This window comes from Lynx canadensis, chromosome C1, assembly GCF_007474595.2.
Source record: "Lynx canadensis isolate LIC74 chromosome C1, mLynCan4.pri.v2, whole genome shotgun sequence".
Classification (NCBI taxonomy): Eukaryota; Metazoa; Chordata; class Mammalia; order Carnivora; family Felidae; genus Lynx; species Lynx canadensis.
The window spans coordinates 17,301,815-17,316,738 of record NC_044310.1 but is presented as its reverse complement, the minus strand read 5'-3'; the positions used below and the strand labels follow the sequence as shown (position 1 = coordinate 17,316,738).

General features: G+C 53.3%; 1 protein-coding gene across 1 annotated transcript; it reads right to left on the bottom strand.

Moving 5' to 3' along the window:
• Positions 1-375: 375 nt before the first annotated feature.
• On the bottom strand, positions 376-13,301 carry LOC115522287. The gene is made up of 5 exons (XM_030328024.2): positions 13,224-13,301; positions 12,638-12,752; positions 10,869-11,014; positions 7,436-7,711; positions 376-1,100 (listed from the first exon to the last, which is right to left on the bottom strand). Exons 1-5 carry the CDS (start codon positions 13,299-13,301, stop codon positions 891-893), a joined length of 825 nt encoding a protein of 274 aa, XP_030183884.1. The 3' UTR covers positions 376-890.
• Between the last annotated feature and the right edge of the window lie 1,623 nt (positions 13,302-14,924).

The window sequence follows — 14,924 nt, the reverse complement described above, 5'->3', positions numbered from 1 at the left end:
AGCCCGGTAAGGCCTTGTGATGGGCAGCTTATCCAGGCTCTCGTGTGGAGAGAGTCCTGGGAGGATTCTTAGACCCACGTCCGTGCTTTGGAGGAGAAACCAGAGCCATGGAACGTTGGCTGCAAGTAGGGGAGGTCCCTGGCAAGCCCGGGGTGTGTGTGATGCTAAAAACCATGATCAGTAGCTGAGTATTCAACACCCGCCAATTCACTTTCATCAGCTGTCCACCTGCCGGTAGAATCATCATCCAACCATCCATCCGTCCACTGTCCACTCCTCCAGCATCCATCTCCCAATTCCCTCATTCCCCCCTCTCCCCATTCGCTCACTTCCCCCCAGTCCTGTCGCCGCCCCCCCCCCATCCCTCACCACTGTGCAACGAGTAAGACCGTGATCTTCCTTCAAACCCAGTGAGGCAGGCAGACGCTTCGTCTACGCGAGGGAGGTGAATGTGGTGGCGGAGGGTTCTAGGACGTCTGAGATTTCAGACCTGGAAGGCCTAGACAGGCATCAGAGTTAGTCCCGCGATGCTAAGTCTGGGAAACCGAGGTCTAGAGAGGAGATAAGACTTGCCAAGTCACAGAGTCATGGGGGGGCGGGGGTGAGCTCAGGTCTCACTCCCATTTCCCTGTTCTTTCCGCCAGACTCTAGGCCCCACTTCCCCATCCATACTCAGCAACACTGGAGGCCAGACGCTCTCAACCCCTTCGTGCCTGGCACGGCCCTGGGCCTGGGGAAGGGGACCTTCCCTGTTGCCACGGCACGCCTGCCTTGTCCCCACGGACAATCAGATTGGTAGAGCTTTCTCGTGCTCTTCTCATCGTCCCACGGAAAACCCACCACAGTTCCGGAGGACTGGCATCACCACCCCTTTTTACAGAAAAGGGGGCTCAGAGGGGGGAAGGGGCCTGCCTAGAGTCACACAGCTCAAGTGCAGCGGAGCCAGCATCCTGACTCACCATTCTGAACCTGATCTGAGACACCAGGCGGCACCTCACATAGCCTTTGAATGTTCTGGCCCCAGCCCGATGTTGTGCCATTGAAGTCAGGGGCTGCTGACAGGTAGGTTCGGCAGGGACGGGAACGTTGGGGGAAGGACCCTGAAAAGGAAACCCCGGAGATTGTTTTCACCTGGAAGGGCTCCGCCCCGCCCAGCAATGGAAAATGTGTGTCAGAGGAAGCCGCTGGCTGGGGATGGGGTAGGTGTGCGTGGGTGAGCATTTGGAGGGGCACAACGGGGGAGGGGCAGGATGTGCTGGGGTTGGTGGGCAAGGTCGGGGTGCCGGAGCGGGGCGCGGGCTCTGCCCTCTGCCCACTGCCTTTTTCTCTCTGGTTCTCGCTTTCTTTCTCATGCTCTCAGAACTAACAATACAACTTTCACTTCCAGACAGATGGGCCGACTGTCCTATGAAAGCTGTCCCCACGCCCTACCTCCCAGATCCCCTTGGCCAATTCGCTCTGCTCGGTAGTTACCGCAGCAAGCATTTATTGAGCACCTGCTGCATGCTCAGATGCAGGGATGCAGGATGGCCTCTTCCCTGCCCAGAGAAGTGCACAACCTGGTGAAGACAGAAATATGACTAGACAGGTACAATACGTGGGTGACACAGTCCCCTGGGATGGGGGGTGGGGGGGCGGTGGGCAGAGAGGCCTTCTGGGAGACAGCACACCAAGCATAAGGGAGGTAATATAACTGCTCCTCCGTGTGCCAGATCAAAAGACTAAACCCTTTCAAGGCTTTTATGGCTTTCCATTCTCTGAAATAGGAACGGCTAGTATTCCCGTTTTACACGTGAGAAAGTTGAGGCGTTGAGACAAAAAGTTGCCCAAGGTGCCACTGCCGGACGCTGGGCAATGGGGGAGCCGGGATTCAAAACCAGGCACTCTGCTCTTACCTACTCTACCGAAGACAGGGAAGGGGGAACAGGTGGTGGTGGAGGCGGGGGGGGGGGGTAATAAGAGGAAGGGCCCGAGGAAATGGTGTATCGTGCTGATAGCAGAGGGCAAAGGGCAGAGATGAGAGGCTGGGAGCATGTGGGGCCCAGGCAAGGAGTCTGTCCAAGCGTTGCCCGGGCACTGGGGAGCTGTGGACACGTTTTGAACAAAGGAGTGGCATGGGCGTGTCTGTTCTAGAAAGGCCCCCGCCTTTCAAGTGGTGATCAGTGGGGGCAGTGGCCGAAGTTAAATGTGATTGATTTCAGCGTGTTATTCGTTCCCTAGGGCCATTGTGACAAGGTACCGCAAAGCCGGGGTTAAGATAACACAGACTTATTCACTCTCTGTTCTGGAGGTTCGAGGATTGAAATCGAGGTACCATCAGGGTCACCTTGTCTAAGACTCTGGGTAGAAAACTTCCTTGCCTCCACTAGCTTCTGGTGGCCATCAGTTGGTGGCATTCCGTGGTGGTCAGCTCTATCACCCCCATCTCTGCCTCTGTCAACAACAGCGTTCCCCTTGTGTGGTTCTCTCCTCTTCTTAGGAGGACACCAGTCAGATTGGACTAAGGGCCAACCCTGCTCCAATACGACCTCATCTTAAGTAATTCCTCTGCAGCAACCTTCTTCCGAAATAAGATCACATTCTGGGGTGCTGAGAGTTGAGGCTTCAACATAACTTTTGGGGGGACGTAACCCAACCTATAACAGATGTCCTTAAAGTGCTTGTCATATAGTTAAATATCAAATCTGGGGGGAACAAATCCTATGCACATCTCACGTCACAGTTTGAGATTTAGGAAATCTGGCCTCAGCATGTCTGTCCCCCACACTAATACTTTGCCCTAGTGAGTACTAAATAAATGTTTGGGAAATACTTGACTTGTGGTCCCCTAAGGCTCCCAGGTCTTTCCTTAACAAGTTAGAGAAATAGAATAAAAGTCCCCAGAGAACAAAGTCAAGCTGCCCTCTGTCCTGGATTCCTGGCAGGCAGCAGCCCCACTGACCTGGGCACCCCCTTCCCTGCCTGCCTGGGCACCAGCTTGGGGAAATAGCCAGTCATGAGAAGGATGGAAAGGAGAGGCCTCAGCTCCCTTCCTCTCCGGATTAAGCAGACTCACTGTTCTCAGTCCTCTCCCTTGCCTCCCTATCCAAACAGGCTCAGACTACTCCATTCAGACAAGTATCCCAGCATTACTCTTGCTTCCCTGGCCCGGTTCAGGCCTTTCCCTTTACCACTGGGACTATTGTCCCCAGTCTTTGAACTGATTTATCTGCTGCCGGCACCAATCGGGTCATCCTAAATATGAATCTGATGACTCCTCTCACTGCTCTAAAACCTTCAGTGGCTCCCTATTGCTCTCAGAACAAAGTCCGGATGATTCCCTAGCTTACCATTTCAGACTTTGGACATGTTGGTCCCCAGGTAGCTATCCAGGCTCGTTCTTCACTACCTCCCTACGTGTGCACTATCCTACAGGCAGGGGAGGTTCCAGAATTTCCATCTAAAAGAGACGGGGGAGGGGGGGTCACATTCTGGTTGGCAGGGGACACCATGGAGGCTTGTCTTTATAAGCAGGAATGCCCGAGCATGACGGTGCTTTCCTGTTTTCGGCATCTGCTCCTTGGGGTACACTGTCCCCTCTACAGGGAATCATCTCCCTACATCCCAGTTTTTCAACATGTGACTCAAAGGACCTCTTCACCCTGATCACATAACCAAAAGGACTTCTCCCCGATCTGCATACAGGGTATTTTGGTAGAACTTCATTATGAAGTTTATTCCAGTGCACCTTGTCCTGGCCACAGGTTGCACCTCCCTGCCCTTAGAGCTAGGTTCTAGCCCCAGGCCTGGGCTGAACAGAAGGAAGGGCAGGTGAGAAAAATGCCAGGGTAGAGACCTGGCTGCTGAAACACTTTGTCAGTGTTTGGCTGCATGACTGTAGGCCAGTCACCTCCCTTCCCTGGGTCCTTCTCAGGTCCTTCTCTGTAGGGTGGGGGGTGGGGGGAGGCATTCAAGGAGGGTGAAAGCATGAGCTAAGTTTCTCCCTCCACCCCAGGTCTGACCGGACCTCGGTTCTATGAACAGAAGCTTTTGGGGGTCCTTTATTTTGTATTAATTTACATATATTTGCATACGTGCTATAAGAGGCACTGACTACATTTCATTCATAGAAAGAACTGATGTCATCTAATTGATGTCCAGGGACGGAAAAAAAACCCCACTGGCTCATGGTTGTATCCAAATCTTACCAGTCAGAGGTCTTTAGTGATTAACCCTCCCACACCCTCCAGAGGAGTAACTGAGGCTCAGAAAGGGAAAGTGACGAGGCAAATGACACACAGTGAGTGTCAGGCTTCCTCCAGGCTTCCCAGAGTCCTCTGCCAGGGGATTGCCCCAGGCACCGGGTTCCTCTCTCCATGCAGGGTGCAGGGTCGAGGGGTGTGAGGGGAGGCTAGGTTTTCTCTGTAGGCCCTTCTCTGCACCCCAGAATAACAAAGCCTGCTAGCTTAACAGCCTCCGCAACCACCACAGGAAACCAAATTGTAGTAGAAAGTCAGATGGGAGTGGAAAATCTTCTCAGAGATGTGAGATCGTTGCTTTCACCTGTTCTAAAAATAACTCGGTTTATTAGAGATTGATAGATGACAAGATAACCCACAAGTTATTCCGCTGAGGCGGGGGAGAGGAGAGAGTTCCACCTGTTTGAACAAAAGGGGAGTTTGGGGGGTGCTGTGGGGGATTGGCCAGATGGCTGGACCCTTCGAACTCAGTGTTCAGTGAAAGTTAGTTAGGGGGGTGGGCAGGTGCCCCTCGGAACACCAGGGCCAGGACGGAGGACACTGCCTTCAAAGATCCTAGTCCAAGGAGCAGGGAGACAGATAACAAAAGTTGACAAATAAAATAATTGCAAACCGGGAAAAGTGCTCCAAGAGAAACAAACAGTAGGGAGATGAAGAGGAACGGGCCAGACCGAAATGGTCAGGGAGACCTCCGGAAGGAGGGGGCCCCGAAGCTGGGACTGGACAGTGAGAAGGAATGAGCACAGCAAAGAATGGGGGGGAAGGGCGTCTCCAGGAGCAAGACCAGCATGTACAAAGGCCCAGAGGTAGAAAGGAGCTTGGCGGATCTGGAAGCTGGAAGACCAGTGCCGGGCAGAGAGGGAAGGGGTGTGGACTCGTAGGAGGGGCTGGGAAGAGGGCAGGGCCAGGCCTGTGCTGGCTTGGGGGGCTTCTTAGGTTCATGGATTTGATTCCAGGTCAGTGGGAAGCTACTGAAGCGAAGTTTTCAGCAGTGGCATCAGGAGATGTGGTTTGCCTTTTAAGAAGCTTGTACTTGGGGCACCTGGTTGGCTCAGTCGGTAGAGCACGCAACTCTTGATCTTGGGGCTGTGAGTTCGAGCCCCACATGGGGCGCAGAGATTACTCGAGAAAAGAAGGAAGCTTGCCCTGTTGTGGGGAATAATGAGGGGAGGCTCAAGCAGCAAGGAGACCGGCCACGCAGTGGGAATGGCATCCCGTGGGAGGCCCGGTGGCCTGGACTAAGATGGGGAGAGGACTCAAGGGAGTCCAAGTGGGTTTTGGAAATACATTTCACGGGAGCTACAGATGGGTTGGGCTGGAGGTGGGGTAGAGGGTAGAGAGAAAGAAGGCACTAGGAGGGCCACGCAGGCATCTGGCCTGAGCACCTGGTGGGTGGTAGTGTCATTTCCTGGGGGTGGGGAAACGCGCAGGCGGGAAGGGCAGGTGTGGGACTCCGGTTTGGGGGGTGTGAGGTTTGAAAAGCCTGGCGATCACCGAGAGAATCTGCCAGAAGGCAGCTCCAGAGGCCCCAGAGGCCTCGGGTCCTTCCACTGTTAATGAAGTCTTATCGGTGAGCTCCAGGGGACCAGGGGCCAGCTCTGCTTGGTTTTATAGCATCAGCACCTAGGAAGGTGCCTTGCACATAGTAGGTGCTCCACAAAAAGTTGGTAGATGCGGGATCATCAGCTAAAAGCAGCCTCCCAGGCATGGCGGGTGCTTCGTAAATACTGAAGGGATTCTCGGCCCTGCAGCCAGCCACTCGATGATTCCTGCGGCTTTGCCTTTCTCAGTGTTTCTCAAGCCAATCCCCTACTCCATTCCTACCACTGCTGCCCTAGTCCAGACCCTCAGCTACATTTACTGCGAGCTGTGAGCACCTACTATGTGCCGGGCGCTGTGCTAGGCCCTTTAGGAGTATTTTTCTTGCTTAACACCCCCAAGGCGCAGGAAACCTTTCCTCCCTCTTACTACCCACAGCACCACTGCAACAGCCTCCTGTGTGATCTCCCCGCCTTCGGGCTCCACCCTTCCAATCCATCTGCCATCCCTCAACCAGGGCGGTTTGCAAAACTCAACATCTGCTCTGTCCCTCCGCTGCTTACAACCCTCTGCTTGTCTACAGCATCGGGACCCGACAGCTTCACGTGGCTGACAGGACCCGAGTTCCATCCCTGCCTCATCTGCTGAATCTTCCCTTCCCTTGCAGGTCCCTGAGCATCCAGCGCTGCTTCTCACCCCCGTCCTGGCTCACGACGCGTCCCCTCCTGGCGGGGGCGGGAGGGGGTTCCTATTGCTGCTTTGTTCACACTCATCATTTAAGGCTCAGCTCTTCTTCCCGTCTTCCTCAGCTCTGCTGCTGGCTAGGCTGCAGGTCACTCAGGCCACCTTCTCCCCACTCTGTGTTGACTTCAGCAGCACCACTAATAAGAACTCTTTTTAATATGATAATTTGTCTCTTTAAAAAAAAAGTTTAATGTTTATTTATTTTCGACAGAGAGAGAGAGAGAGAGACAGAGCATGAGCGGGGGAGGGGCAGAGAGAGAGAGGGAGACACAGAATCCGAAGCAGGCTCCAGGCTCCGAGCTGTCAGCAAAGAGCCGGAGGCGGGGCTCGAACTCAAAGCCCGCGAGATCATGACCTGAGCCCAAGTCCAATGCTCAGCCGACTGAGGCCACCCAGACACCCCGATAGTTTGTCACTTAATTAACGTATGGGATTATTTCCCACTCGTTAGGTCTGGTGGTTCCTGAGTCACAACTGAACAACGATCCCTGGGCAGCATTTCCCCATAGGGCAAGAGCAGTGGTCAGTGAGTCTACTCTTCTCCTGAGTTGGCTGTGATCTGAAATGAGTCGCTATCTCCAGAGACTATATAGGTGTCCGTAGAACAGGGCTGAGGGGTCTTCGTCCCTTGCAAACCCTGGACTGTACCGAGGGGAAGAAGGCTCCAGGAGTTTATTCTCACGCAATGCCTTCTGATCCCGGTCCTCCCTCTGTCTTGGGGCTCAACGGGTTCCTCGAGTTTTCTTGTTCCCACCCAGGCAGAGGGGGAGCTGATGTCCAGTTGAGGGTTCTCCCTCTGCTAGGCAGGGGTCTACACCCGTGTGGCCAGCGCGTGACCGGCCCAGCCAGCCCCTCCGACAGCGTGGTGCAGACCACACTAGGCAGTGGCCTAGCCCCTGGGAGCGAGAGCTCACCGCTGCCACGTTTCCACATGTCGCTGCCTGGTGGGACCGCATGGCTGCCGCTCTCCGTGTGACGCTCCTGACCCTGTGATTCAGGACCTGCTTCAGCTTCATGCACGTGGCAGCTTTGGCTGGACCGATGGTGTGTGGTCCCACACTGCTGCAGGACAGACAGACACAGCCAGCCAAGGAGAACCATGCCCACTCAGCATCGGCTTCCTTCAGCCTCAGCGACCAGCGTTCCAGCTCCGGGACCAGACTCCTGTCGTTCTGGGTGAAATGCAGATCCTATAATAATAATAATAATAATAATAATAATAATAATAACTTTTATTTATTGAGGCATATCATATAACATATACTATACTGAATGCTTTACAAATATCAAATAATTTGGGGCGCCTGGGTGGCTCAGTCGGTTAAGCGTCCGACTTCAGCTCAGGTCATGATCTTGCGGTTCGTGAGTTCGAGCCCCGCGTCAGGCTCTGTGCTGACAGCTCAGAGCCTGGAGCCTGCTTCGGATTCTGTGTCTCCCTCTCTCTCTGCCCCTCGCTTGTTTGCGCTCTGTCCCCCTCCCCTCAAAAATAAATAAACATTAAAAAATTAAAAAAAAAAAAAACAAGCATCAAATAATTTAATCCTGACCACAGTCTTATGAGGCGGGTAATTACTGGCCCCCATTTTGCACATTTAGGAAATTGGGGCACAGAGAGGTTAAGTGACTTGCCTACAGCTGCACACAGCGGGTAAGTGACAGCACTGGGACATAGACCCAAGCAGGCTGGCATGCTCAACAGCTTTAACCGGTCACGTGACACGTGTCTGTTTGCTCGCCCGTCTCCCTTGAGAACAAGAACTGAGTCTTGCTCTTCAACACTGGCACAGCGGCTGGCACACAGTAGGTGCTCCATCAAGCCCCCCCCCCACCCCCCTTAACAGGAGCCGGTTTGCAACAGGAGCCCTACGTAGGGTAAGAGAGCCCGGGGCGGGGCTGGTGGAGGGGTAGAAAATGTGTTTCATTTTAATGGCTTTTTGCAACCATCTATTCTACAAGATCACGTTCATTTTCACAACACTGCTGGGCGTGGATTATTAGACCCACCCGTCAGATGAGGAAACTGAGGCCCGAAGAGGCTGAGAAATTTGTCTGAGTCAGCTAGCTAAGAGTTGGTGGAGGTGGAAACCCAGGCCTCCTGACTCCAAGTCCAATGCTCATTCTGCGTATCAGAATCGGGTCAGGGAAGATGTTGCTGAACCTGAACCCTGTCCAAGGGGCATGGAGGCCCTGCCGAGTCCGGGGTCATTAATCACTCCCTCTCCCAGCATGAGGGAGCCTTTGGGGACCGAGGCTTTTTTCCCTTCCTCTCAGCCCTCAGGGTCTAACACCTCTTCAGGGCAGGAAACTCTTCCTTGTCACAAAGCTCTGGCCCTCCCTCCCCCAAGTTCCCTCTAGTCCCAGGCCACTCCCCTCCCTGTCCCCCTCGAGGGTCCTGGTAAAAGCATCCGCTTGTCAGTGTAAATCTGCAGGGTTCAGACCAGCAGCTGGAGACGGATGGGCAGGAAGCAGGAACAATGGACGAAAGAGCCTCTGTGCCCAGGTGGGTGGGGGAGGGAGAGGCAGGAAGCAGCAGCCTCTCTCCTCTGCAGGCCTGGAGCCTGGCTGGCCGGAGGCCTGGGCTGCCAGAACCTGCGGGGTTTATTTGGATTCCCCAAGGATCCAAGCCGGGAGCCCTTCGCAAACATCAGACCAGCTCATCTCCGTGGGGTGCCCGGTCCAGGATGTGTGTGACAAGAATGTCCCTTTCATGCGTCTCTGTTTGTCCCTGGGGACTAGCACAGGGCCGGCTGCACAGTAGGGCAGGGGCTTGTCTGTTGCATGAAGAAATTAATCTGGCATTAACAATAAAGAATTGCAGGGTTTTCTTCTTTTAAAGTAACCTCCGTGTCCCACGTGGTGCTCGAACTTACAACCCTGCGATCAAGAGTCTGACTGAGCCAGCCCCTGATTTTCTTTTTTAAAAATATTTTAAAAACATCCACAATTTCCTCTTTCCCCTTCAAAATTTTTGCACAGACTGTTCTTTCTGCCTGGCGTGCTCTTCCCTCCGCTTTTTGCAAGGTCAGCACCTTTTTAGCCTCCAGGTGCAGCTCAGATAAAGCTCTCCCATGAAGCTTTGAGGGCCCACTTTGACCCACACCCCTTGCTAAGGTAACCCCCGTTCCCTGGCCCTGCTAACTCAGCACCCTGTTGATTTCCTAGGTGGCACTTATCTTAATACGGCATCTTCTCACTTACTATGTATCCTTTTTTTTTTTTTTAAATTATTCCCTGTCTCTCCCACCAGAACTTAAGTTCCCAAAGAACTCATTCATTGTTGCATCCCCAAGGGGCAGGCACTTAGTGATGCTCCATAAATCGTTGTTAAATAGATCAAGAGATGACCAACCGAGTCCTGTAACGATGTCATTCACACCCCGTGCTCTGCAATCTGCTTCCTTGACAGAACAAAAGGAGTCTCCAGCAGCAGAGGATTGTAAACCTCCAGCCCCGAGTGAGTGGCTAGTTCCCGGGTCAATAATTGTGATGATCACAGATCACGTTAGGACTTCGCTTCCCCGGCAATGATTTTTTGAGTTTCGTCAAAATCTGGGTGTGCACAGAGGGGAGGGAGTGGCGGGGGGAGGCTGTATGTGGGAATGTCCACTGTTTGTCCAGCACACCGCAGTGGACGCTGGGGTGGACAGGGCTGGTTCCATCAAACCTATCCATTTCAAAGATGGGAAAACAGAAGCTCAGAAATGCTGCGGTCACCCACACACATCAATCCAGAGTTTTACCAGCGGAGTTCAATAGACCTGCAGATTCATGGAGCCCGAAGACTTAGTCATTCAAATATGTATTGAGCACCTATTATGTGTCTGACACTGTGCTAGAAGCTGGGGCATCACAACAACTAAAGGCTCAGAGACTCGGGGCGCCTGGGTGGCTCAGTTGGTTAAGCGTCTGACTTCGGCTCAGGTCATGATCTCATGGTCTGTGAGTTCAGGCCCTGCGTCAGGCTCTGTGCTGTCAGGGCAGAGCCTGCTTCAAATCCTCTGTCCCTTCTCTCTGCCTCTCTCCCTTCTCTCTCTCTCTCTGTCTCAAAAATAAATAAGCTTTGGGGTGCCTGGGTGGCTCAGTCGGTTGAGCGTCCGACTTCAGCTCAGGTCATGATCTCGGAGCTCGTGAGTTCGAGCCCCGCGTCGGGCTGTGTGCTGACAGCTCAGAGCCTGGAGCCTGTTTCAGATTCGTCTCCCCCTCTCTCTGTCCCAACCCACTCGCATTCTGTCTCTGTGTCTCTCAAAAATAAATAAACATTAAAAAAAAAATTTTAAATAAATAAATAAGCTTAAAAAAAAAAAAGGCTCAGAGACTCAAAGCAGTTATGTAAAAGGCCCAGCCTACCTGACACAGAGCCGCTTCAGTGACCTCGAAAGCAAGTCCCCGCTTGGCCAGGTGTGAGAGCAGCGGGGCATGGGGTGGGGAGAGGAGCTCCGAAGTCCCGGGAGGCTGAGGGAGGGAGAGCTGACCTGGGGCTGGACAAAGAGACTCTGCAACGGAGGACAGTATTGACTCTAAGAGGCCAGCTTAGCTGGGGGTAGTGACCCTGCTCGTGTACCTGCTGTTGGCAGCTGGTGTTGGATTGGTGCCCGGACATTCAGTGCCTTCACGTGGAGTGGTTTATGCCATCTCCACAGTGTCGGACCCAGTCAACAGAGAAGACCAAAGACCACTCCTTTGCCCAGGAAGCTCTCATTATGCACCTCCCACAGCCTGTGCCGAGCCCTGGAGTCCCTAAAGTGAGGGAGACGCGGTCCCGTTTCTAAGAGTCCTCAGTACGTACTGGTGGGGGCACACAGATGTGCAGACAGGCCATTAGGGTCCTGAGATTCAGGCTACCTCAAGGCAGCACAGACCAGCAAAGAAACCCACTAGCAGTGCCCTCCCAACTCCCTCTTCTGGGACCGCCGAGAACATCGGGAGGCCAAACAGACCTGTATTTGGTCTCAGCTCCACCTCTAGGTCGACACGACCATGAGCAAGTGACTTAATAATACGTCTGAACCTCAGTTTCCTTATCTGTAAAATGGGGATAGTAATAGTACAGTCCTTGTTTATGGAGCACCGTGAGAATGTGATGACATAAGCCACAAGAGCTCTGGGCGTACAGGTGCTGAAGGGACAGTGAGCGCCCGGCTGCTGTGGCCTACGGTTACCACCATTCAGCCTCACAAGTTCCTGCCTTGGATGGAGTCAGTCAGTCATGCAACAAACGTGGACGGGGCACTGGCTCTGTGCCGGGCCCAGTGCCTGACGAGGGGGAGCAAAAATGAGCATTGCTCACCACCCAGGGAGGAGCAGATATGGCAATACACTTGCCCGATGTTCTTATCGATATCGTATAAGGCCCAGTTCTCTGAGACCCGCCTCGTTGATTTCTACTTCACCGCGGTCCTTTATAAGGTACACATCACTATCCTTATTTCACTGATGAGCAAACCGAGGCTCCGAGAGGCAAATCCACCCGCCGGGGTCACATAAACTCTGCCTGTCTTTCTGTCTCGGAACCTATGCTCTGTCCTCACAAAAGCAAATCTCATTCCTCCAAAGTCTTGTACAAATGTGGGCTCATTCCGTCAGCGAACGCTTACTACATCCCTGCTACATGCCGGGTCTGGACGGAGGTACACCAGGAGAGGAGCTGAATGGGCAGTGCCCCCCGCCCCAGCCCCCACCTCCAGCCAGGAGAGAGGTAGATCTGGGGCATGTTGGGGCGCTGTCCCCGTGTCTTCTTGGTAACACTGATGAGGGACCTTTTGGCACTGACCTGGCCTTCCCTCCCCCATTAAAGTGCCCAGAGGGCTGCTGGGAAAGGCCAAGGGAGGGAAGCTGTGACAGCTTTAGGCCCCCAGGGCCAGCCTGGCTCTGACTCACCACCCACACCTGGCGTTGGCCTCAGGCAGCCGTGCTGCTGGAAATAGACCCGGGGTGGAGAGGAGCAGGAGCAGGGGAGGGGAGGGAGGGGGGGCGGGCAGGGAGGTGGCACCTGCATGCGTGGCTGCCATTCCCACCGTCCCCACCAGGAAGCAGAGAAATGTCATCCAACAGAGCCCACGCGAAATAAGCCAGGCCTGGGAACGAACGCTCCCTGGGGGCTGAAGACCCCAGCCTACCTGGGAGGCTGCCCCCAAGCCTGAGGGTTGCAATAAAAATAATGGCGGTGCCTCGGTGCCTCGCTTCCCACAACGGCTCGGTGGTTCTCGAACACTTGCTGTGTGCCAGGCTGGCCTAAGTAAATGCTTTGCATGTGTTGGTGATCTCACTGAACTCCCACAGCTGCCCAGGAGGTCGTACTGTGACCTTGCCTCTTACAGATGAGGAACTTGAGACTCAGAGAACCAAAGTAAGTGCCTGAGACAACACTGCGCCTTGCATTAGGCGACGGGAAATCGCCTCAAGCTCCCCACTCCCTGCTCAAGTTCAAATGGCTCATTCTAGGTCACGCGTGCCAGCTCTGTCCCCATCTGCCCTGCCTGCATCACCTTCCCTCTTTACCAAGGTAAAGCCTCCCTCCTTAGCACTCTGGGAAGCAGAAATCAAACCGTAATCCTTCTCCTTTCCTCCCTACCTAGCTTAACCCTGCTCAGCTTTCAGCCCATGTCGGATCATGTTGTCTCCCTGTCTCAAACCTGCAGTGGCTCCCCGTTGCCCTCAAGATAAAATGTATTCAAGAACCTTTGTACACTGGGCCCTTCCCACTTCTCCAGCCTCGTTGCTCCCTAATCTTTGCTTGGGCAAGTCAGGACACTTCCCAAAGCTTGCTCTCCTGGTGGGCATGGTAACCCTTCTGCATAGTAATGAGGATGAAGGGGCCAATCGATGATGCATGTGAGGTACCTGCCAGGGCCCTTGGTGCATACTTGGTGTTTGGTAGACCTGCCCACTCTGCTACCGGGTCTGAGCCAGAGGCAGAGTTGTGGTGCGGGAACCGGTCTCTGCTTTCAGCCAGGCTGGGGTCAAAGGGCTCTCTAGCGGTCTAGCGCGAGGACTGGTCAGTGCTACTGGAAGTCAATCATACTGAGAAAATTTGAAAGACTTCAGGGCAGCAGTAGTTGGAACTAGGGGAGGGGAAAAGGGCAAAGGAACCATCGGTAGAAATGTAAAGTGGTAGGCCACTGTGTTGGCAGCTCCTCAAAAAAATTAAAAATTCAACTACCACTTGACCCGGTGATTCCCTTTCTGGGTGTACGCCCGAAGGAATTGCAAGCAGGGTCCCAAAGAAATGTTTTCACACCAGTGTTTATAGCAGCATTAGCCACAACAGCTAAAATGTGGAAGCAACCCAAATGTCCCGCTTCCCAGATGAGGACACTGAGAACCTGTGTCTTACCCAGCGACACGGCAACCCACTGACGAATGAATGGATAAGCAAAATGTGATATACGCATCCAATGAAATATCATGCAGCCTTTAAAAGGAGGGAAATCCTGACACATGCTTCTATGTGGATGAGCCTTGAGGACATGATGCTGAGTGAAACGAGCCAGTCACAGAAAGGCAAATACCACGTGATTCCACTTCTAGAGTAGTGGGATTCGGAGAGCTAATGGAATGGAGGGGCACCTGGCTGGGTGAGTCAGTGGAGCACGCAACTCTTGGTCTCCGGGTTGTGGGTCCAAGCCCCACGTAGGGTGTCGAGATTACTTAAAAATAAAATCTTTTGAAAAAAAAAAAAAAGAAAAGAAAAAGAAAGTCAAATGGAGGTTGCCAGGGGCTGTGGGGAGAGTTTCAGTTTCACAGATGAAAAGGTTTGGAGATGGATTGCGGTGAGAGCTGCCCAGTATGAATGTATCGAACACCACTGAGCTGTATGCTTAAAAGTCGTTAACATGGTACATTTTATGTTTGTGTATTTCGCCACAGGAAGAAAAATTGGAAAAAAGGGGCAAAAGAAACCAACTTCTCTGATCGGCTTTTTTACCTTCACCACAATCTAGAAGGTAGAGATAGCCACTCTACACTTGATCTTAGCCAAAAGGCAGAGAAGCAATAGATATACCCACTCTACAGGGAGGGAAGCTGAGGTCAAAAGAGTGAAGATTCACAGGGGGAATCAGGGACAGCCAGATCCGGAAGCAGCTCTGTCAGGCTCCAAAGCCCATGCTGTTGTTCTACCCGTACCCAGCACCCTGAACCTGGAGGATGAAGAACATCAGCTTAGAAAAGGAGGGCAGGGCCGTGTGTGTGTGTGTGTGTGTGTGTGTGTGTAGGGTAGAGGGAACTGGACAAAGAGCTCAAATGGAAGCCTAAGGCAGGACTGGTTGCAGAACTGCAGGCACATATGAGGTAAATAGCTGGGGCGAGGTCAACCGTGGCATGCGGAGAAGCCTGGACTTCCTCCTTCCTCCCTTCCCCCCATTTCCCAGATGAGGAAACTGAGGACCTGTGTCTTACCCAGGC

Excerpts from the sequence above, each read along its gene's own strand:
- LOC115522287 (XM_030328024.2), bottom strand. The coding sequence starts at position 13,301 with ATGCCCACCAGGAGAGCAAGCTTTGGGAAGTGTCCTGACTTGCCCAAG. Across the intron at positions 11,015-12,637 it reads GCTTGGGGGCAGCCTCCCAG|AGTCTCTTTGTCCAGCCCCA; the intron begins GTAGGCTGGGGT and ends CCTCCGTTGCAG. Across the intron at positions 7,712-10,868 it reads CTGAAGCGGCTCTGTGTCAG|GATCTGCATTTCACCCAGAA; the intron begins GTAGGCTGGGCC and ends TTATTATTATAG.